The 22,651-nt window shown below is 45.4% G+C and overlaps 1 protein-coding gene across 5 annotated transcripts in view; it reads right to left on the bottom strand.

Annotated features, from left to right (window-relative positions):
- cdh8 (cadherin 8) overlaps positions 1–22,651 on the bottom strand; it is a 242,360-nt gene that overhangs the window by 4,937 nt on the left and 214,772 nt on the right. For 2 of the 5 annotated variants that reach the window (XM_078210545.1, XM_078210547.1), the window contains one exon: positions 16,362–16,535. The exons of 1 other annotated variant lie outside the window; for it this stretch is intronic. In XM_078210545.1, coding sequence (XP_078066671.1) covers positions 16,362–16,535 — 174 coding nt within the window. Of the gene's footprint in view, positions 1–16,361; positions 16,536–19,945; positions 20,086–20,270; positions 20,347–22,651 lie in introns of those variants that run through there. 2 more of the 5 variants (XM_078210549.1, XM_078210548.1) reach the window with 2 other exon arrangements.

Raw genomic sequence — 22,651 nt, 5'->3', positions numbered from 1 at the left:
CTTTAGGCAGTCCAACGACATCAGGTTTCTATGGAGACAGACGAAAACCTTTCACAACAAACTGTATTTAGATAGCACCTTTAACACGGCAGCGGCACCAAGCCATGGTGAATACATGGGGGACAATGGGCCTGGATAAGATGCTCTTTCGGAGACCAGACGGGCCGAATGGCCTCCTTCTGCGCTGTTGGGGTTCTATGCTTTTACGGATAGATATATATAGGCTAAGGTGCGGAGGTAACTCCTGGGCTCATCTTCAAAGCAGTGTCCATGGGAGCTGTTACATTTACTTGCAAGGGCTTATGCCGTCTCAGTTTAATGTTTTATTCCAGAAGTCTGCACCTCCAACAGGGCTGCATTTCCTCGGTACCGCTTTGATTTCTGTGCTCAAGTCACCGGGGTGGGACTTGAACACACGAAAGATAGGTTTTAAGGTCTTAAAAGAGGAGTAAGAAATGGAGAAACTTAGAGAGCAAATTCCAGAGTTAAGGACCTCGACGGCGAAGGGTGGCTTAGATCATTCCCTTCAGAAGACACAATGAGCGGCAAAATAAATTCATACAATTTTTTATTGGGTCTCATTTCGCAGGAATCTACAGCTGGAGAACATCTATCTGATCACCCACGTCACATTTCCTTCTGTCAAACGTTTGATTTCTTTATGACTAAAACTGATTAGCGGGTGACCAAATTAACAATGAAATCATCCGATAAAACAATTCCTTCAGCTGGTTTTTCAAAGAAATAAATTGAATTTGTTTGTTGCCAGGCAGCCAGCCAGCGTGTGTGCAGTTGATTACCCTGAAGGGGATTGGAGGGTCTCCACTTTGGGAGCGACAGACTGCCCCAGGGAGATTTCCAGCATGTAAGCGTGCCCTTGAAATAGATCCCACTCACCCGTAAAACAATTTTCTAAAACCCGTAGCTTTACTCAGCGTAAAGTATTTTAAATTAAAACACACGGCCAACAAGCTCTCCTTTAACTCGATTCAAAATCAGGAATGTGGAACAAGTCACCCAGCAACTCACCTTCATAATCAGTCCAAAACCATTCATTTCCTAATCGGAAAACATACTTAGTGGGGAAAAATGGCTAAAGATTGTTGTGAGGTGACACAGTGGTTAGCATTGCTGCCTCAAAGTGCCAGGGGCCCAGGTTCAATTCCGGCCTAGGGTCACTGTCTGTGTGGAGTTTGCACATTTTCCCCGTGTCTGTGTGGGTTTCCTCTGTGTCCTCTGGTTTCCTCCCACAGTCCAAAGATGTGCAGAGTAGGTGGATTGGCCATGCTAAATAGTTCCTCAGTGGTGGGGGACTGGCAGGGTAAATACGTGGGGTTACATGGGTGGGATTGTTGTCGGTGCAGGCTTGATGGGCCAAATGGCCTCCTTCTGCACTGTAGGGATTCGATACAAGGGCCTGTTCCTGTGTTGTACTTTTCTTTGTTCGAAGGTCTGAGTAGTTTGATAGGTGCGACATGCTATATTTTTATGCCAATTTTTCATCTTCAGTTTTGTGTGGGATGTACAGTAAGAAGCCTCACAACACCAGGTTAAAGTCCAACAGGTTTAGTTGATATCACAAACTTTCAGAGTGCCGCTCCTTCATCAGATGATGCAGGAGCAGCGCTCCGAAAGATCGTGACACCAAATAAACCTGTTGGACTTTAACCTGGTGTTGTGAGGCTTCTTACTGTGCCCACCCCAGTCCAACGTCAGCATCTCCACCTCATGTGGGATGTGGGGTATCCTTGGCAAGGTCAGCTTTGTTTGCCCACCCCTAATTGCCCTTGAACTGTGTAGTTTTCTAGGCCATTTCTATGTGCATGTTATGGGATTGTCAAGAGATTTCAAGCATTTGTTAGTAACAAGGTAGCTACTGATAAGGGAAACTTAGGTACAGGAGATTTATGCAGCATGAAGAATGCCCTGGGGCAGAGCCCAGTTCTACATGCTTACAACATGATTCCAGAAGATTCTGCTTGGGAGGACACTACCCTCTCTGGGGATCACTCACTCCCAGCACCCATTGGTCCCTGAAGTTCAGTTGAGTCAGTTCTGCTGTACTCTCTTAAAGTCTCAGATATCACATAGATAACAGTTTTGAAGGGTGGTTAAGAGTCAACCACATTTCTGTGGGATCTTCAGTTTACTTATTGTCATAAGTAGGCTTACATTAACACTGCAATGAAGTGACTGTGAAAATCCCCTAGTCACCACACTCCTGTTCGGGTACACTGAGTACACTGAGAGAGAAATTAGCATGGCCAATCCACCTAACCCGCATGTCTTTCGGACTATGGGAGGAAACTGGAGCACCCGAAGGAAACCCATGCAGACATGGGGAGAACGCGCAGACTCCGCACAGACAATGACCCGAGCCGGGAATCGAACCCGGGTCCCTGGTGCTGTGAGGCAGCAGTGCTAGTCACATGTAGGCCAGATCGGGTAAGGACGGCAGATTTCCTTCCCGAAAGGACAGATGGGTTTTGACAACGATCAATGCAGATTGTCATGGTCACCGTAATTGAGACTAGCTTGATACTTCAGATTTATTAATTGAATTTTAATCCGACCAGCTGCTGATTTCTGCTTTGGTGTTTTAGCACCTGCTTTAATGTAGTTGTTCCTTAAGGATTAAGACAGTTGGAATTAAGAATCTACTGATGACCATGAAATCATTGTCGATTGTCGGAATAGCTCATGTGGTTCACTAATGTTCTTTTGGGAAGGAAATCTGCTGGCCTTACCTGGTCTGGCCTATATATGACTACAAAGCCACAGCAATGTAGCTGACTCTCAACTGCCCCCCAAAGGCAACTAAGGATGGGCAATGAATACTGGCCAACCAGTGACGCCCATGTCCCACAAATGAATTTTAAAAAACTACACAGGGATTTCCCAAGAAGGATTTAGAGGTAAATTCATCCTGAGACGAGAGATGAAATTGCTGGGCCTCTGACGGAAATCTTTGTCGCTTCTTTGGACACGGGTGAGGTCCCTGAGGATTGGAGGATAGCGAATGTGGTCCCGTTGTTTAAGAAGGGTAGCAGGGATAACCCAGGAAATTATAGGCCGGTGAGCTTGACGTCCGTGGTAGGGAAGTTGTTGGAGAGGATTCTTAGAGACAGGATGTATGTGCATTTAGAACGGAACAATCTCATTAGTGACAGACAGCATGGTTTTGTAAGAGGGAGGTCGTGCTTTACAAATTTGGTGGAGTTTTTTGAGGAAGTGACAAAAACGGTTGATGAAGGAAGGGCCGTGGATGTCGTCTATATGGATTTCAGTAAGGCATTTGACAAAGTCCCACATGGCAGGTTGGTTAAGAAGGTTAAGGCTCATGGGATACAAGGAGAAGTGGCTAGATGGGTGGAGAACTGGCTTGGCCATAGGAGACAGAGGGTAGTGGTCGAAGGGTCTTTTTCCGGCTGGAGGTCTGTGACCAGTGGTGTTCCGCAGGGCTCTGTACTGGGACCTCTGCTATTTGTGATATATATAAATGATTTGGAAGAAGGTGTAACAGGTGTAATCAGCAACTTTGCGGATGACACAAAGATGGCTGGACTTGCGGATAGCGAAGAGCATTGTCGGGCAATACAGCAGGATATAAATAGGCTGGAAAATTGGGCGGAGAGGTGGCAGATGGAGTTTAATCCGGATAAATGCGAAGTGATGCATTTTGGAAGAAATAATGTAGGGAGGAGTTATACAATAAATGGCAGAGTCATCAGGAGTATAGAAACATAGAGGGACCTAGGTGTGCAAGTCCACAAATCCTTGAAGGTGGCAACACAGGTGGAGAAGGTGGTGAAGAAGGCATATGGTATGCTTGCCTTTATAGGACGGGGTATAGAGTATAAAAGCTGGAGTCTGATGATGCAGCTGTATAGAACGCTGGTTAGGCCACATTTGGAGTACTGCGTCCAGTTCTGGTCGCCGCACTACCAGAAGGACGTGGAGGCGTTAGAGAGAGTGCAGAGAAGGATTACCAGGATGTTGCCTGGTATGGAGGGTCTTAGCTATGAGGAGAGATTGGGTAGACTGGGGTTGTTCTCCTTGGAAAGACGGAGAATGAGGGGAGATCTAATAGAGGTGTATAAGATTATGAAGGGTATAGATAGGGTGAACAGTGGGAACCTTTTTCCCAGGTCGGAGGTGACGATCACGAGGGGTCACGGGCTCAAGCTGAGAGGGGCGAAGTATAACTCAGATATCAGAGGGACGTTTTTTACACAGAGGGTGGTGGGGGCCTGGAATGCGCTGCCAAGTAGGGTGGTGGAGGCAGGCACGCTGACATCGTTTAAGACTTACCTGGATAGTCACATGAGCAGCCTGGGAATGGAGGGATACAAACGATTGGTCTAGTTGGACCAAGGAGCGGCACAGGCTTGGAGGGCCGAAGGGCCTGTTTCCTGTGCTGTACTGTTCTTTGTTCTTTGAATCATAGTGCAAAAAATGGACAACAGCAAACTGACAGCCTTCTTTGACACTTTGTTCAATATTTAGTTCCAAACAAGCATTTGTTTTGCAGTTGCCAGATTCTGCTCTATGTCCAAGGTAACTTTCACCTCCAACTCGATTCCCAACTGAGAAATCAGTCCTACCAACTCCTATCCTCACCGTATCTCTCACTGCCTTTCCTCTTTGGATTACATCTAATTATCTCTTGACCCATTTATACTGTCTGCTTCATTACGCTTTCCTGGTAAATTCTTCGATAACTCTGAGCCTTTTGACAAAAAAAAATTCTCTGACTTCCTTTCATTCTTCCTATGTACCTAATTTTTAAAAGAAAATCTCCTGCTCCCCTGGGATTTGAACTGTTTAACCACAAGGAACAATTTCTCTGCATCAAAACTCATCAATTTGTTTGGAATTTTTTTTCATTCTGCAACCTTTAAATTTTCTTTATGTACAAAGAGGGATCGCTTAACTTTTGTTCATATCTTAAATGCTTGATATCTGGTCATCTTTGTTGCTCTCCTCTGGCCTCCATCAGCTCCACAAGGTTCTGTCCAATGTGTACACTTTCCTGGTACAGTTGGTTACCTCAGCTATTTGAAAAGAAATCACTGCTGGCCGATATAAAACTTAATAGCAGGCAAAATTAGTCTTTGACAACAGCACATTAATGGGTGATGGCAAGTTGACAGTCCATTTTACACCATGTCTAGTTTTCTTTTCCATTGACTTTCAACAAACCCTCGACCCATTCATCGTCCCCAACCATAAGATAGTCCATCTCCAAACTCACTTTTCCCTCTGATGTCCCCACACATGTTGTCATTAGGCACCTCAACGTCAATCTTCCCAAACACTACTTTCTCATAGCATCAACGCTTCACCTAGCTATCATAGAATCCTTACAGTGCAGAAAGAGGGCATTCAGCCCATCCTTTGTCTTGTCCCTGCCTATCCTCCTTGACTTGTCTGCAGGGTTTGATAACATTGACTGACCATGACACCTTCCTCCTGCCTTTCCATTGTTCTATTCATACCTAGTCGTAGTCATAGAATCATATAGCGCAGAAAAGGTCCTTCAGCCCATCGAGACTGCACCTTCCCAGGCAGTGCATTCCAGATTTCCACAAGCCAATATCGCCATCTTTTCGCTTGGCAGGAAGGAAAACTCTGTCATCCAAAAACTTCTAGCCCAAGTCTCTGGAACAAGATTGAAACCTTCTGACTCAAAGGCAATAGTGCCACTAAGTAAAGATTAACATCTGCAACAAAATTAGAATCATAGAATTCCGACAGTGCAGGAGGCCATTTGGCCGATCGAGTCTGCACCGACCGCAATCCCACCCAGTCCCTATTCCTGTAACCCCTCATATTTATCTGGCTAATCCCCCTGACAGTAAGGGGCAATGTAACATGGTCAACCCACACATCTTTGGACTGTGGGAGGAAACCGCAGCACCCGGAGGAAACCCACGCAGACATGGGGAGAATGTGCAAACTCCACACAGTTAGTGACCCAAGGCCGGAATTGAACCCGGGACCCTGGCGCAGTGAAGCAGCAGTGCTAACCACTATGCCACCATGCCATTCCAAATATTATGATACCTGTATTGCAAATTTCTCACTCTTTTTTTGCCCTCAATCCTGTTTTCTGTCTACATGTTGCCCTCTCTCTGTCTCACTCTGATGCTCTCTGAGTCTGTTCGTTGTATCTATCTGTGACCCATCACCTGCTCGCTCAGTCCAATTCTCTCTCTCTGTCACTTGCACTCTCTCCCTTTCACTCACTCGTTCTTGCTCCCTCTCTCTCTGTGCTACACATCTCCACAGTCCAATACTTTGTAATTTGCATTTTCACATCATTTTGACAATCAGTGGCTACATTTTTAAAGCAAAAAAATCTCTCCCAATGGTGATGATAATTGGTTAATTGGAGTAGTTAAAACATTGAAACATCTCAGCTGCGGAGTGATTCTTTCAGTGTAATTTTGCAGAGTTTCTGTCTCTCCCAGGTGGCCATTTTTCATACATTAAACTAGACAGTGGGTGTTGGGAGTCTATTTGGCCTTGACCTGGCAATAGAAATATCAGAACAGGAATAGGCCATTCAGCCTCCAGCCTGTTCTGCTCTGCAATTAGATCATGGTTGATCTGCTGCTTATAAATCCATGTACCCATCTGGTACATCGACAGAAATCTACAAAGGTTGACCAATCTCAAATTTGAAATCTGTGGTTGACCGCAGCCTGCACAAGTTTTTTGGGGAAGCAATGACCAGATTTCTACTTCGTGGTTGTCAATTTGTAAAAGCGTACAAGTCCATTCTGCACAATCTGTCCTCCTGTAATGACCTCAACAAGGTCCATGAGGTTCGCCTCTTATTATGAGCTCCCTGATTGAGGTAATGATTGCCCATCCAATCAGGGAACCTCACCTGTGTATAAATATTGAGGAGTGTTGCTCTGGATTCTGACTTTGTACCTGAAGCATTCTTCGAAGTGGAATTGTGTTTACAAATAAAGGGAATCTGGTGAAGGGACACTGGCCTCTGAGGAGTTATTTCGCCTCTCTTTTAGGTTTAGTTTAAAGTTTATTTATTAGTGTCACAAGTAGGCTTACATTAACACTGCAAATGAAGTTACTGTGAAAATCCCCTAGTAACATCTTGCACAGATGGACACACTCTCTAACTTTGCAAAACTGGCACGAGAGGCTCAAATCGTGTCCCCGAATCTTGTCCCACCATTTCCGCCAGGGATGGGGAAGTGGGGGACGGTCAAACACATCTCCAGTTCACGGAGGCAGCTATACATATTCAAACTCAGTTGCACTCAGTCCGATCTCAGTTTCCCAAGGAGGGGGCAGGAGAAAGACTAAACTTGTTCGAGTTCTTTGGAGAGATACGGTACTCTTTTGCATATGGTCCAGGTTCAACTTTGTGAGAGTTGAGGTGCACTTTGACATTGTTAAAATTGTCCAGGCAGGAGTGTTCCCTTCCTGTCGGGGAACACTTCAGCAGTCAAGGGCATTCAGTCTCTGATCTTCGGGTAAGCATTCTCCAAGGCGGCCTTCAAGACACACGACAGGTTGATACGGGAGATGAGGGGGTTAGCTTGTGAGGAGAGATTGAGTCGATTGGGCCTGTACTCGTTGGATTTCGAAGGCTGAGGGGAGATCTTATAGAGACATGTAAGATAATGAAGGGGCTAGGTAGGGTAGAGGCAGAGAGATTCTTTCCACTTAGAAAGGAAACAAGAACTAGAGGACACAGCCTCAAAATAAGGGGGAGTCAGTTTAGAACAGAGTTGAGGAGGAACTTCTTCTCTCAGAGGGTAGTGAATCTCTTGAATTCTCTGCCCATTGAAGCAGTGGAGGCTACCTAGTTAAATATGTTTAAGTCACAGGTAGATAGATTTCTGATCAATAAGGGAATGAAGGGTTATGGGGAGCGGGCAGGTAAGTGGAACTAAACCACTATCAAATCAGCCATGATCTTATTGAATGGTGGGGCAGGCTCGAGGGGCTTGATGGCCTACTCCTGCTCCTATTTCTTATGTTCTTATGACAATGCAGAATCACCGAGCAGAAACTGATAGCCAAGTTCCGCACACATGAGGGCGGCCTCAACCGGGATCTTGGATCCATGTCACACTACTTGTAACCTCACCATACTGCCTGGGTTTGCAAATTCCTACTAACTGTCCTAGCTTGAGGCAATTCACACCTCTTTAACCTGTTATTATCCTTCTCTCCACTCACATTGTTTGTACCTGTAAAGACTTGATTACCTGTAAGGACTTGCATTCCAACCATTCTTCACATTCTAATCTGTAATTATCTTGCAATTGTGTCTTTATCAATATATGCTGTGTTTGTGAACCTACCTCCACCCACCTGATGAAGGAGTGGCGCTCCAAAAGTTTGTGATTCCAAATAAACCTGTTGGACTTTAACCTGGGACTGTGAGACTTCTTATTGTTAAAATTGGACGTGAATATGCATAAAAAGCGGATAAACACATTGGAACTATCAAAGAGGGCTGTTAAAAGGATCTGTCAAGCTCTCAAGACATTTAAATCTCTTGCCCATTAAATATTTGAAAAAAGTCTTTCTGCATTGCTGAAAGAAATCAGTGTTTTCTACTTCACTCTGTGTACTCACTTAATCCTGAGAGCTACCATCACTGGATTGCGTTGCATGACTGATTTCACAACCTATCATTATCACAGTGGGGTTTTTATCAGTTTACAGTTTGACTGACGGCTCTTAATGCTTATAAAGTCCTTTAAGTGAGACTATGAATATAATTGCTTATTCTTATAAGGAATTTAAATGTGGTGAATTAGTGTTTATTAAAGAGAGTTTATTTTAAATAGTGAATGAATCAATTGACACTTAAGACCTTTATTTATTCTCAACATGGACCCTGAGGTTTGTCCATGGTGGGTATTGGATAAGTTGGCATGGAGGATGTAAAGGCAAAGGAGAATGGGTGGGCGCATGGGTTGGCTCAAAGCTGGTGTATAGGCTATAAAGAGACATGGATGGTGGGTAGAAGGACATAGATAAGCGTGGACGTTATGAGCAGCTAGGGGGTAGGTAGGGGGCATGACATAACATGGGTTGACATGGATGGGGCATGGGGCATGTTTTATTTTATTCATTCATGGGACATGAACATTGCTGAGCTGGCCAAAATTTATTGCCCATTCCTAGTTGTCGGAGGGCAGTTGCAAATCAACCACACATTGCTGTGGTTCTGGAGTCACATATAGGCCAGACCAGGTAATGACAGCAGATTTCCTAAAGGACATTAGTGAACCAGATGGGTTTTTCCTGACAATCAACAATGGTTTCATGGTCAACAGTAGATTCTTAATTCCAGATATTTATTTTATTGAATTCAAATTCCACCATCTGCTGTGGCGGGGTTCAAACCTGGATCCCCAGAACATTAGCAGAGTTTCTGGATTAATAGATAACACCACGAAGACATTGCCTTCCCTTGAATGTGCGGTGAGGTGTAAGGGGCTGTGAGAGTAGAGGGCTGAAGGACAGACCTTGGTTTGATTCCTTGTTTCAAGGAGCACTGAGGTGAGACATGTCTCATCTGCCTCCACACCTGAATAGCCCCTTTGCCTATTCCAAGCTCTTTCCAGGTCAAACTCTCATTGCACCCCAGCCTCTAGGCAAACATAAAATCCGATTGTGGGGGGCTCTTTATCCCACTTTGTGTTCGTAGAGAGGGGAACTATCCTACCTCTCTGCTCCTGACACGGAAAACAAAACCTCAGGCCAATGATTTGGTTGCGTTTTCAATTTAATTGATCAAATTTGCTGTTTATGATGCAATCTCCTCCACATCTGGGAGACTGGACGCAGATTTGGTGACAGCTTTGCAGCCAGTTTGCAAGCATAACTCCAGTTATCCTTCTTCTGTCATTTAAATTCTCCACCCCACTCTCACACTGACCTCTCCATCCTTGCCCTGTTGCAGCGTTCCAATGGAGTTCAACGCAAGCTCAAGGAACAGCTCCTCATCTTTTGATCAGACACTTCAAAGCCTTCAAGACTCAACACTGAGTTCAACAATTTTGGATCCTAACTATTGCTGCTATGTATTTTTATTATTTTACGGCAATTAGAGATAATGATTCTGCTTTCCCTCTGGACACATCTTTCATTCATTTACTTGTCCCATTATCACCCTCTTTTTATGTGGAGATGCCGGCATTGGACTGGGGTGGGCACAGTAAGAAGTCTCACAGCACCGGGTTAAAGTCCAACAGGTTTATTTGGAATCACAAGTTCCTTCGTCAGGTGAACTTATTTTCACATTCATTCACCTGATGAAGGGGCAGCGCTCCAAAAGCTTGTGATTCCAAATAAACCTTTTGGACTTTAACCTGGTGTCATGAGACTTCTAACATGGCATGGTGGCACAGTGGTTAGCACTGCTGCCTCAGAGCACCAGGGACCCGGGTTCGATTCCTGGCTCGGGTCACTGTTTGTGCGGAGTCTGCAGGTTCTCCTCGTGTCTGTGTGAGTTTCCTCCGGGGGCTCCGGTTTCTTCCCACAATCCGAAAGACGTGCTGGTTAGGTGCATTGGCCGTGCTAAATTCTCCCTCAGTGTACCCAAACATGCGCCGGAGTGTGGCGACTAGGGGATTTTCGCAGTAACTTCATTGCAGTGTTCATGTAAGAAAACTTGTGACACTAATAAATCAACTAAACTACTGTGCCCACCCTCTTTTACTTTGCACCATTGTCCTTTTTATCATTTAATCTCTCCTACCGATGACTCCATCACAGACTTTTCCTTTTGTTCATTGCTCCCTCCCCTTTCCCGTTCTCTGTGCTTGTTTAATCCCAGTTACAGCTCAAACTTCTCCCAGTTCTGATGAAAAATCTTGGACCTGAACTATTGGCCAGAACTCTTCTGAGGCAGCAGGTCCTGCCCGGAAATGCAAGGGGATGCTAATTCTACGAGCAGTGGATCGCATTTTACTGGCGCAGGCAATTAAATGGCTGCCATGTGGGCTGCTGTACCTGTTAAGGATGCCGCCCCATTCCCAATTGCTATTGGCCCAATCAAAGGACTGAGAGCTCAGCTGCCTCAGCAGCGCCACCATTATCAGTGGCTATTGTTGGGACTGCCCCTGGATGCTGTGTGCCCTGCAAGAAAGCAAAATAGAAATAGAGGCTGGAACACTGAGGCAAGTCTCAGCCAGTTGGTGCAGGGCCATCAAGGGTGGGCAGTGCCGATGGCACGGGAGTGGCCATTGCTGCCCAGAGGCCCCTTTGTGGGCAGAGAGTACTAACAAAGGAGACACCCCTCCAGAGCCTGCTGGGAGGTCATCAAGGCAGATCTAGAAGACTCACATGAGGCAGAGGGCTCCCTGGCACTCAAAATGCCAACAAAGCCAGGAGGCTTTTCTGTAATGGACTCAATTGGGCTCTGGGTAGATGAGCCATCTGCTACCTTTCCCATTGCTGGATACAAGCCGTGGCAGCAGGAACATGTTGGACTTGCAACCTGAGGCATTAACACACCTTTTTAACAGCCGTCCTGCCTCACAACCCACCTCCAAATGCCGTGTAAAATTGAAGCCATTAACCCTGCTTCTCGCTCACTCTCTGCACAGAAGTTCCCTGACCTGCTGGTTCTTTCCAGCATTTTCAGTTTTTACTTAATCCGTGTGTGCTCAGCAAGGCTTCATGCTCCTGATCGCTAACCTTAACTCCAACTGTATACTGGGTGAAGGCCTGATTGGGCTGTGATGCCACTCACTCCCACTCACGTTCCAGTGAACCCTCTACTGCCTCCTCTCTCACACTGCCTGGACTCACATGAGCAACCTGTTGAGGATTGTGTCTAACAATGCTGAGGTCTGTAGATCTCGGCCTGGCAAGAATCAAGTGGTGGGGACGTCCAGAACTAGGGGTCATAGTTTGAGGATGAGGGGAAAACCTTTTAGAACTGAGGTGAGGAGAAATGTTTTCACCCAGAGAGTGGCGAATGTGTGGAATTCACTACCACAGAAAGCAGTTGAGGCCAAAATGTTGTCTGATTTCAAGAAGGAATTAGATCTAGCTCTTGGGGCTAAAGAGATGAAGGGATATGGGGGGAAGGTGGGATCAGGATACTGAATTCAATGATCAGCCGTGATCAAAATGAATGGCGGAGCAGCCTTGAAGGGCTGAATGGCCTATTCCTGCTTCTAGTTTCTACGTTTCTAAGTGGGGTAGATCTTCAACAAGCTCAGCACTTGTCAGGCTGGAGTCAACAATCGAGACAGAGAAATTAAACGGCTCAAAGCAATCAGCAGCAATTGACTCCGGACGAGGGAGAAATTAATTCTTCCACTTTTATCAACAATCTGGTTGTTGCTCGAAGGTTGGTTTTCACTTCTTGTTTAACACAGCATTAATTTGCCATCGCCTTTCCTCCCTTTAATGACACCGTCTTTACAAAGCCTTTTACAAAATCAAAATTACATTTTCCACAATCAGAAATTGGTAGGTTTTTTTTGAAAGGAGCATTTTTTGATTAAGAAGCAATTTGTAGAGCTGTGTAGCCATTTGAACTGTGCTAAAATACCCAGTCTGTGCTATTTGATGCTTATTTAACTTGCAAGTGATGAGAATGATTTAACCAGCACCGGTGTATTTAGTGCATAGGCAGCTGGCTGGGTGGGGAATACAAGGCAGAAAACATCATGCAAGTTAAGGGATAACACAGAGAAAACATTTGTGCTCTGCCCCAGCAGGTTATGACATCTGATTCCTATCGGTTTTTTTTTTGCAATGCCTTGTCAATCCTTCCTTCCCATCTGTTATTCTATGTTGATGGCAGAAGTCTAACAGGCACAAATAAACGTTTATAGACTCATAGATGTTTACAGCACAGAAGGAGGTCATTTGGTCCATTGTGTCCATGCCAGTCAACAAAAATCGACCACACTAATTCCATTTTCCAGCCTGTGGCCCATGGCCCCGGAGGTTAAGGCAGCGCAAGTGAATATCTAAATACTGATTAAATGTTACATGAGTTTCTGACTCAACCACCCTTTCAGGCAGTGAGTTCCAGACTCCCACCACCCTCTAAGTGAAATATTGCTCCTCAACTCCACCTTCTATTTCTCATCTTAAATCTGTACCCCCTGGTAACTGACCCCTCTACTGATGGAAAAAGTGCCTTCCTCTCCACCCTTGATAATCTTATAAACCTCTATCAGCCCCCTGCTCCCCCTCAACATTTGCTGCTCCAAAGAAAACAGACTTAACCTATCCAACCTTTCCTCATAGCTCAGACACTCCAGCCCAGGCAGCTTCCTGGTAAATCTCCTCTGCACCCTCTTCAGTATAATGATAATGTGGTCACCAGAACTGCACGCAGTACTCCCTTGTGGCATAACCAGCATTTCATACAGTTCCAACGTGACCTCCATCTTCTTGTATTCTGTGCCTCAGCTGATAAAGGCAAGTATCCCACATGCCTTCAGAATCACCTTATCTATCTGCCCTGCCACCTTAAGGGATCTGTGGATATGCACTGCACGCCCACTCTGTACTATCCAGGGTCATACTATTTATAGTGTAATCCTTTACCTTGTTAGCCCTCCCGAAGTTTATTTATTTGTGTCACAAGTAGGCTTACATTAACATTACAATGAAGTTAATGTGAAAATCCCTTCGTTGCCACACTCCGGCACCTGTTCGGGTACACTGAGGGAGAATTTAGCATGGCCAATGCATCTAACCAGCACGTCTTTCGAACTGTGGGAGGAAACTGGAGCACCCGGATGAAACGCATACAGACATGGGGAGAATGTGCAGACTCCACATAGACAGTGACCCAAGTAGGGAATTGAACCCAGGTCTCTGGTGCTGTGAGGCAAAAGTGCTAACCACTGTGCCACCATGAGGTAAGTGCATTACCTCACTCTTTGCTGGGTTGAATTCCATTTGGCATTGTTCTGCCCATCTGATCAGTCCACTGATATCTTCCTGCAGCCTACGGCATTTCCTCATTATTTACTGTCCTACCAATTCTTGTGTAATCTGCAAACTTCTTGATTATACCTCACAGTCCAAATCATTAATGTACACCACAAAATAGGAAAGGCCTCAGCAATGAGCCCTGCGGAACCCCACTTAAAACAGATTTCTCGCCACAGAAACACCACTTTGCCTTCACCCTCTGCTTCCTGCCTGTTAGCTAATTTTGGATTCAATGTGCCACTTTGCCTTGGTTCCCATGGACCCTCACTATCTTGACCTATTTGCATTGAGGGTAATGCATTCAATGTGATTTACATGGGCAAAAGCCTTGCTAAAGCCCATGTAAATCACATTGAGTGCATTACCCTCATCAACACTCTTTTCAGTAACAAGAAAGTTTATATAGTACCCTTCAAGCTCTCTGAATATACCAACCAACATTACAGCCATTGAAGTGCTTTCTTGTGTGTAATAATGAAGGAAACATGGCACTCAAATTACACACACTAAGGTTCCACAAGCACCGATGCTATAGCAACCAGATTATCTGTTTTTTTAACAATGCTGGGGAGAACTGCCCCACACTTTTCCTGTTACTTGAGCGTGTTTTACCTGAGAGGGCAAGTGCAGCCTTGGTTTAAAGTCTCACCTGAAAGACTGGACTCTGAACCTGCCCTCAGTGCGGCACTGCAGTGTCTCCCAGGCTGTGTGCACACATCTCTGGGATGACACAGGAACCCACAATCCTCTGGCTCGGAGATGAAAGAGTTATCGATTGAGCCAAGCTGGCAGCTTGGACAATCATAGAAACAATCATAGAAACCCTACAGAGCAGAAGGAGGCCATTTGGCCCATCGAGCCTGCACCGACAACATCCCACCCAGGCCCTATCCCTGTAGCCCCACAAATTGACCCCACTAATCCAGCTAACCTCTGCATCCCGGGACACTAAGGGGCAATTTAGCATAGCCAATCAACCTAACCTGCACATCTTTGGACATGATGTGGAGATGCCGGCGTTGGACTGGGGTAAACACAGTAAGAAGTTTAACAACACTAGGTTAAAGTCCAACAGGTTTATTTGGTAGCAAAAGCCACACAAGCTTTCGGAGCTGCAAGCCCCTTTGGCTTTTGCTACCAAATAAACCTGTTGGACTTTAACCTGGTGTTGTTAAACTTCTTACCATCTTTGGACAGGCAGAGATATGGAAGAGAAAATGGGATATTTCACTAACCATCCTGATTTAATGCTATCATGGGGGGAATTTTCCCACCCGCCCGCCATGGGAATCGTAGCGGTGGGGGGGTTGCGGACAATGCAAAGGTCCGTTGACCTCGAGCGGGATTTTCTGGTTTTGGGGCAAGCACTGCCAGAAAATCCTGCCCTATGAGTTTGCAGACAAAAAAAAAGATGGCGCCAGAGCGAAGCAACTTCTTGCGAGTTGTCCCCAATATATCCTCTCATTCTATCTTTTCTGACCGTTCTGGCTTCTATAACTGAGTTCTAAGCCTCTCAAACTGTCTAATAATGATCTTTCACTTCACCCGACCTGTAACTGTAACACTATATTCTGCATTCTATCTTTTTCATATTCCTCTGGGTACTCTATGAATGGTATGCTTTGTTTGTATAGCGTAAAAGAAACGATACTTTTCACTGTATCCCAATACACCTGACAATAATAAATCAAATCAAATCAAGTTGTTTACCCTGCTGATAATTTCCAATACATGGTGCAATCATATTCAACATTGGTAAGTTAAGAACAATAAGGAACGTTTAGCATAGCTTTAATTGGGTGGCACGGTAGCACAGTGGTTAGTGCTGCTGCCTCACAGCGCCAGGGACCCGGGTTTGATTCCGGCCTCAGGTCACTGTGCGGAGTTTGCACGTTCTCCCCATGTCTGCATGGGTTTCCTCCGGGTGCTCCGGTTTTCTCCCACAGTCCAAAGATGTGCCGGTTAGGTTGATTGGCCATGCTAAATTGCCCCTTAGTGTCAGGGGAATTAGCAGGTTAAATGTGTGGGATTACGAGAATAGGACCTGTGTGGGATTGTGGTTAGTACAGGCTCGATGGGCCAAATGGCCTTCTTCTGTACTGCAGGGACTCTATGATTCTACGATTCTAATTGCCAAGAGGGTTGGAAAGGTGTGGTACATGTTACCAGGGAATGAAACTGAAGCGGTATCATTGGTTAACCGGGCATCTTATTGAGTTTCTGTGGGGAGAGAAGCTGAGGTATAGCACCATGTGATTGTTTACCCTCACCTAAGAGGGCAAATGGAGGCTGGATTTAACACCTTATTCGAGAGATGCATCTCCGACAATGCATCACCCACTCAGTGTCAGCCTAGCCTCTTAACTCAGGTTTTATGGGGCGAGACTTGAACCCGCAGACTTGTGACTCAGCAACACTTGTGCCCTTGGCTGACACTTGAAGTGAAGTGCTTCCTCCCCGGATGCAGGACTTGTATCTAAGTCTGGAATTAACCTGGGATTTCCTTCCAGATTTGAATTCACTCAGGCAAGTATTTTTCTTCTCCGCGCTCTGCGACTCCCACAGGGAAGCTACGGATGAGGGAAAAAAATAACCTCATTGTTAGAAATTGTGCTATCAAGGGGGCTGTGTTTCTTGTGTTCTGACTAATTGGGAACCCACCCATGTATCATTAAAAATGATGAATTGGTAATTTCTCCTGTGAGAACATTGGGAGGGAGGGACTCACTAATGCAGAGAGAACAAAAATGCCATCTCTTTCCCTTCAAATCGCTGTGTAATTACATGTGTAAGCTTAGGATGGTGATTGCTAATAGCCATTAATTAAAAACATGATGTTCATAATTCTATAATTTTCCAAGCTAACTCATCCATTTTCATTGTTCTTTCGGTGAGATGTACACAAACAGAATCTGAAACTCCTGCAGGAATTAAACCTCGGAGCCCCTCATGGCTCAGGCATATACATTCAGACTCCACTGAGACTAGGCTGATCTGATTCAGGATGCCAGGATCATTAAAGGTATGTCTGAGGGTTTGAAGGACTTTCTTACTTCCCGATGAAGTTTGGGAAGTTCATAGAATCCCTTCAGTGCAGAAAGAGGCCATTCAGTCCATCGAGTCTGCACCGACCACAATCCCACCCAGGCCCTACCCCATGCATTTACAGCTAGTCCCCCTGACACTAAGGGGCAATTGGGCATGGCCAATCCACCTAACCTGCACCCACTTAACAGTGCTAACCACTGTGCCACCCGTGAGCTTTGTGGATAGTTGTGGGAAACTTGCGGAAACTTGGACGGGGCACTCAAGGATGGGTGGTAGTGACGGGAAATTTGGGGATAAGAGGTAGCGATCAGAATTTTCAGGTTGGGAAGGTAATGGCAGAAAATTTGAGGATGGAACTTAGTGAAAGGATACTCAACATTGGGAAGTCATCCCAGGATCAGAGGTCATGACAAAAAACTGGGGAAAGGCAAGTTTTTAAAATTCATTTCTGGGATATTATGTCACAGGCTAGCCAACATTTATTGCCCATCCCGAGTTGCCCTTGGAGGGCAGTTGAGAGTCAACCACATTGCAATGGCTCTGGAGTCACATGTAGGCCAGACCGGGTAAGGATGGCAGATTTCCTTCCCTAAAAGGCATTAGTGAACCAGATGGGTTTTTCCGACAATCGACAATGGTTTCATGGTCATCAGTAGATTCTTAATTCCAGATATTTATTATTGAATTCAAATTCTACCATCTGCCGTGGCAGGACTCAAACCTGGTCCCCAGAACATTAGCTGAGTTTCTGGATTAATAGTCTAGCGATAATATCACTCGGCCATCACCTCCCCTTGAGTTGCAACAAGAAGGGAAAGAACCTGTATTTACAAAGCAATTTTCAATGACTTAGAATTTCCAAAACTCTTCATCTCCAATGAATTAGTGCTGAAGTGCATTAACTGCTGTTATATAGGGAAACATGAAAACCAATTTGTGCCAAGCTAAGTCCAATTGATAGTAAATGTGATGGCTAAGCCAAGTTTGTGGTTTTGGTTAATTGTTAAATGTTAGCCAAACTAGCAGAGGAACTGCCTGTTCTTGCAAATGAGTGCTGAACTCGCTCAGTACTGCTTTAAACTCAAACTTGAGTCCAAGAGCAGGGTAGTGATGGCCTAGTGGTACTTTTGTTAGACTATTAATCCAGAAACTGGAGAAACCGGTGTGGCAACAATAATCTCTCCCTCAATGTCAACAAAACAAAGGAGCTTGTCGTCGATTTCAGGAAGCATAATGGAGAACATTCGCCTGTCTACATCAATGGGGACGAAGTAGAAAGGGTCAAGAGCTTCAAGTTTGTAGGTGTCCAGATCACCAACAACCTGTCCTGGTTCCCCCCATGCCAACACTATAGTTAAGAAAGCCCACCAACGCCTTTACTTTCTCAGAAGACTAAGGAAATTTGGCATGTCAGCTACGACTCTCACCAACTTTTATAGATGCACCATAGAAAGCATTCTTTCTGGTTGTGTCACAGCTTGGTACGGCTCCTGCTCTGCCCAAGACCGCAAGGAACTACAAAAGGTTGTGATTGTAGCCCAATCCATTATGCAAACCAGCCTCCCACCCATTGACTCTGTCCACACTTCCTGCTGCCTCGGCAAAGCAGCCAGCATAATTAAGGACCCCACGCACCTCTGACATTCTCTCTTTCACCTTCGTCCGTCAGGAAAAAGATACAAAAGTCTGAGGTCATGTACCAACCAACTCAAGAACAGCTTCTTCCCTGCTGCTGTCAGACTTTTGAATGGACTTACCTTGCATTAAGTTAATCTTTCTCTACACCCTAGCTATGACTGTAACACTACACTCTGCACTCCCTTGTTTCCTTCTCTATGAACGATATGTTTTGTCTGTATAGCGCGCAAGAAACAATACTTTTCACTGTATGTTAATACATGTGACAATAATAAATCAAATCAAATCAAATCAGCTAATGTTCTGGGGACCAGGTTTCAAATCCTGCCACGGCAGATGGTAGAATTTAAATTCAATAAAATAATCTGGAATTAAGAATCTACTGATGACCATGAAAGCATTGCCGATTGTCGGAAAAACCCATCTGGTTCATTAATGTCCTTTAGGGAAGGAAATCTGCCGTCCTTATCTGGTCTGACCTACATGTGACTCCAGAACCACAGCAATGTAGTTGACTTTCAACTGCCCTCTGAAATAGCCAAGCAAGCCACTCAGTTGCAAGAAGGCAGCTTCTCAAGAGCAACTAGGGACGGGCAATAAATGCTGGCTAGCCAGCGACTCCCATGCCCTACGAATGAATAAAAAAATATATACTCACAATTGCGGACACAGTGCTACAAAGCTATTAACTGTGTTAACCTGAAACTGGAATGCAAGTATTCACTCAACGAAACAAACCAAGAAAGTTATGACTCAAATTTATGAGGATAGGATATAGAAGTAAGCTTGTTCTCTTTAAAAAAAAAGTGATGATTGTGAGGAGAAAAATTTGCTCCAACTTGACTACTGGCTGATTTTCTGGAGCTCAGGATCTTTAGGGGGTCTCTCGGCAGAATTCCTACCCAACAATGAGGTGTCCAACTCGGGTGGAGGGGGGGTGGGGAGTGCAGGGATAGCTGAAAGATGGTTATGGCAAGTCCTTAGGCATGCCTTACTGTGCAATGTGATCACATTAGGCCCCTCATGCTTTCACAAACATGTCTTAGAGCCCACAGGGGAGGCAGTAGCACAGTAGTATTGTCATTGGACTAGTAATCCAGAGACCCAGCTTAATTGTTAAATGTTAGCCGAAATAGCAGAGGAACTGCCTGTTCTTGCAAATAAGTGCTCTGGGGACCCAGGTTCAAATCCCACCACCGCAGGTGGAATTAAAAGTCTGATGATGACCATGAAATCATTGTCGATTGCAGTTAAAAAAAAATCTGGTTCACTAGGGAAGGAAATTTACTCTTACCCGGCCTGGCCGACATGTGACTTTAGATCCACAGCAATGTGGTTGACTCTTAAATGCCCACTGGAGTGGGCAATAAATGCTGCCCAGCCAGTGACACCCACATCCCAGGATTGAATAATAAAGAAAAATACACTTTTGCGTCGTCTCTTCGACCTGGTAGATGTTGCATTCACATGTTAGACCCTCACTCATTCTTCTTACACCCTCCTTCCATTGCAGTCATAAGAATATAAGAACTGGGAGCAGGTGTAGGCCAGCTGATCTTTTTGTGGACTCAGCTCCACTTACCCGCCCGCTCACAACCCTTTGGGTGAAGAAGTTCCTCCTCAACTCAGTCCTAAATCTGCTCCCCCTCATTTTGAGGCCATGCCCCGTTCAGTTTGAACTCTGTTTGGATTCAGCTTCCAGAGTTAATAACCAGCATTTCACTCATCTGTTTTAATTTAACGCTTCCCTGTGATTCTCTTATACACAACTCCTCAGTGCAAACGAAACATTGCGACGTGTGCATGGATCCTTACTGGGAGTGTAACTCTGTCGAATTATCTCTCTTATTTCTAGATATTTGCCTGCTTGACTTGACATTTCTGCTCCATTTCACAGATTCCCCTCTTCAGTTCCATGTCAATTTTGATTTTCTGGCTCTTTAATTCTTCCTTCCTGAAAATTTTAATTTGCTCACTCTCTTCCTTTCACTTCCCTTGTTATTACTGTTGCTGACTTTGCAGCTAAAATCCATCCTTCTGGATCACCCATTTGCCCTTTTGTGCACTTTCTATCTCTGCTCATCTGCTTTCTCTTTCCAATTCCATATCTCTTTCCATCCTCTTTAATTTATTCTTTGACTTTCAGCATGGAAGGAACTCACTGAATACATAATTTTTGGGTTGACTTGTTTAATAATTAGTCATCTTCACAGTCCTATTTATAGGAACTGGTAAGAAGTGGTCTGTTGGGACCATTGTACAATCCGGCAGAAGAATCTTGCCACAGTATTTTCAGTTTAATTGTGCTTTTCTTTTTCTCCAAAATGTATTTGAATAGCTTCCAGTTTTAAATCGCATCAGCTCAACGAATTATTTCAACGAGTGACATGGTTTTCCACAGCACAGTTTCGTTTGAAATGCTCGGAACCCAAGAACTAAACAAAGAACAAAGAACAGTACAGCACAGGAACAGGCCCTTCGGCCCTCCAAACCTGCGCCGATCACGTTGTCCTATCTAGACCAACTGCCTGTATCCCTCTATTCCCCGTCTGTTCATATGTTTATCCAGATTAAATGTGGCTAACTTTCTGCTTCAACCACCTCGCTTGCCAGTGCACCCCATGCTCCCACCACTCTCTGTGTAAAAAACTACCCCCCGCACATCTTCTCTGTACCTATCCCATCTGACCTTGAACTTGTGCCCCCTTGTAATTGTTATTTCTGCCCTGGGAAAAAGCTTCCAACTGTTCCAACCTCAGCCTCCATCTTTCCAGGGAGAACAATCCCAATTTATTCAATCTCTCCTCACAGCTAATACCCTCCACACCCGACAACATCCTGGTAAGGCTTTTCTGTACTCCCTCCAAAGCCTCCAGATCCTTCTGATAATGTGGTGACCAGAATTGGACACAGTATTCCAAATGTGGCCTAACCAATGTGTTATATAACTGTAACGTAATATACCCTCTCCAAAGCCTCCACATCCACCCAGCAACAAAAGCACAACACTGATGCTGGAGATCTGAAATAAAGACAGAAACTTTACAAGACTCGGAAATCCTCAGTAGGTCTGGCAGCATCGGTGGAAAGAGAAACAGAGATAATGGGTGGAATTTTCCAGCTTGCTCCCACCAACGGGATCTTCCAGTCCTGCCAACGGTGACCCGCCACCACGGATACTCCAGCAGTGGATGGTGTGAACAGAGAGAAACCCCGTTGACAGCGGTGAGACTGGACGATGCTACTGCTGACCAATGGTGGGTCACCTCTGTACCTCTGTCGCCTTAAAAACATGCCGTGGTGGGGTGGTGCCTGGCCCGGGGGGGGGGGAGGGGTGGAGGAGGGGGAGAGGGGGCTGGAGGGGGAGGGGGGGAGGTGGGGGCTGTGGAACACTGTTTTTAATATTCAATTCTGAAGAAGAGCCTTACTTAATTCCCAATCCCCCCACCAATCGCCACCTCCGTTAACCACCCCACCCCACCCCTCCACCCCCACCGTCCTGGTTCGATCGCTGCCCCGACGAACCCTGATGCAGAGTGCGCAGCTCCCCGTGCCGTGCCTCCCTTTTAGGCCTCCCTATAGGTCCCACACCTTGGCGCTGGTGGGCAGTGCCAGGGTGCCCGCTGGGTGCTGCCAAAGTGCCCCATGGGCAGTGACCTCTCCTGTCCCCAATCACCCGAAGGGGTTCAATGGCTCCGGTTCCACTGATGAGGCCATCACATCAGGTCCCCATTGGTGGGGACCATACTTGATTCTCGCTGGTAAGGATCTCCACTGGTGAGGCCGTTAAGGCAAGTGATCCTGGACAATTGTGTCCCAGGCGCACTAATAATATTAAAATTAGAAAATAAATATTTAAATCAGTCCTGTGCTCCTCCCCAGCGAGGCTAATTATGCCGGCTATCCAGTGCCGGTATCATGGCGAGAGGTTAGAAACCGGACACGAACCCAGTTTTTTGCTTCTCTCGTGATCTTGCCAGCACGCCACAACAATCAACTG

This window comes from Mustelus asterias, chromosome 4 (genome assembly GCF_964213995.1).
Source record: "Mustelus asterias chromosome 4, sMusAst1.hap1.1, whole genome shotgun sequence".
Lineage (NCBI taxonomy): Eukaryota > Metazoa > Chordata > Chondrichthyes > Carcharhiniformes > Triakidae > Mustelus > Mustelus asterias.
The sequence above is the reverse complement of the archived record's forward strand: the minus strand, read 5'-3'. Positions and strand labels throughout refer to the sequence as shown.